Here is a 1,839-nt window from a genome sequence, read left to right on the forward strand (position 1 = left end):
TTTTTTTTTTTTTTTTTTTTTTTACCACCAAAGACCATTTTGAGAGGGTAAAAAATAAATTGATTTTGGTAGGAAAACGGGATTAATTCTCTCCCCAGCTGCCACAAACGTCACTGCTACTCTAGAAACCTACAACTCCCCAAATTCCTTGCTCTTCATGACACACACCACCTGCCCTGGTTGCTCTTTGCAGCTGGAGAGTGGTGGGGGGGCACGGGAGGAAAGGATGAGGTGCCCCCACCCCTGTCCTTCTAGTGCCCCTCCTCTAAAGTGGTGTCCAGGGCATCCCACTTGCCCACCTCGTATTGTGCTACTGGAAAGATTCCACCAAATCTTGGAAAAATAACAAAATAGAATAAATATTTTGGTTTCAAAAACTGAAATTGTGTCTTCAACTCAAAACACAAATTTTAGTTTCAAAATTTTTCTCACAGAAAATGATGGGAAATGCTGCAAAAAAAACACCCAAAACAAGTCAAATGAAGCGTTTCACAAGACTCACTCTGTGGAACGGGTTTTTCTTAACAGTGCCAATTAAATATCCCAAACATGAGACTCCCCCTGACCTCAGATCCATTCTCAACTCTGCTGCAGGGCTGCAGGTCACTTCACCTCTACATTTCCTTGAGGTGCAAGTCACCTGTCCCCTGTTAGGATGGACAGTTTATACCAAGCTACTCAGACACCTACCTGAGCGATGTTAAAGATAATGTGGAGGTTGAAGCTGACAATTTGCCTTCAGGAACCACAGGAGGCTGTATGGGCTCTGCGACACGAGGGTTTCTCCTGCAATCAAGACAGACATCTTTAGATCCATAATGGGCACCTTGGTTTTGGGAAGCAAACCCTTTGTCCCTTACCAAGTAAACACAAAGCATTTGACCCTGAGATTTGCCTAGGTGTTGGTCACAGATCTGCAGGAATTTAATAGTGATGGGTTAGAGTCAGTGCAGTGCAGTGGTCCAAGACTTGGGAGATCTCCAGATGGTCTATTCCAAACTCTGCCACTAACCTGCTGCATGTCCTCAGCCAAGTTACCTTTCCTCCCTGTCTCTATCCCAGTCTATTGACCTGTGAGCTCACTGGGACAGGAAACATCTCACTGTGTGCTTGGACGGCACTTGAAACAGTGGGGCATCAATGAACATAATACAAACCATAACAGAAAGAGGCCGCTTACCTAAACCAGAGCCCTGCATGACAGGGAAGATTATCTGACTGCATTAAGCTCCCTCATTGTGCAGGTGAATTCTGTCCTCTTAAACTGACAGGCTCTTTTTTTACCCAACACAGAGCCAGCCAGAGCAGGGGCCAAACAAATTCCTCTCCACCACTGGACTCCACCAAAATATTTCACCTTGAACCCCCTGGAAGCTAATCTATTGCTGACAGTGACTTTCTGCATCAAGTGCATAGTTTATGGCAGGGATGGGGCTCTGGTGGGAGTTGCCCTGGTTCCTGCGCACAAGGAAGGAGATTCGTCTCCATAACCATTTCATCCACGGGGTGATAAGGACATGCTGAATGCTGTCCCTGCATGAGCAGTGCTTCTGATGAGCAGTATTGACTCCAGCCCTTACAGCCTGCATGACTTTGCTCCCTCTGCTAAACCCTCTGTGCCCTACAGTTAATAACAGCCCTCTTCCTTTTTTAAATGAATTTATTGAGTGGTGCTCAATCTTTTAGCCCTCTGGGCCAGATGAGTGGGCCAGTCTGCGGGCTAGATCAGGCCTGGCGCTTCCTTCACCCAGCCCCTTGCACCCAGATTGGGCCTATGTGACCAACTGGCCCTGGGGGCCCAAATTGGGTCTTGCTTTGTCTTTGCCTAGCTCTGCATGA

The 1,839-nt window shown here is 47.0% G+C and overlaps 1 protein-coding gene across 1 annotated transcript in view; it reads right to left on the minus strand.

Moving 5' to 3' along the window:
- ABI3 (ABI family member 3) overlaps positions 1 to 1,839 on the minus strand; it is a 26,334-nt gene that overhangs the window by 6,099 nt on the left and 18,396 nt on the right. Inside the window, exon 5 of the mRNA XM_019523649.1 lies at positions 691 to 786. Within this exon, the coding sequence (XP_019379194.1) occupies positions 691 to 786 (96 nt within the window). The remainder of the gene's footprint in view (positions 1 to 690; positions 787 to 1,839) is intronic.

Source organism: Gavialis gangeticus, unplaced genomic scaffold, assembly GCF_001723915.1.
Source record: "Gavialis gangeticus isolate Ggan-Ray unplaced genomic scaffold, GavGan_comp1, whole genome shotgun sequence".
Taxonomy (NCBI): domain Eukaryota; kingdom Metazoa; phylum Chordata; order Crocodylia; family Gavialidae; genus Gavialis; species Gavialis gangeticus.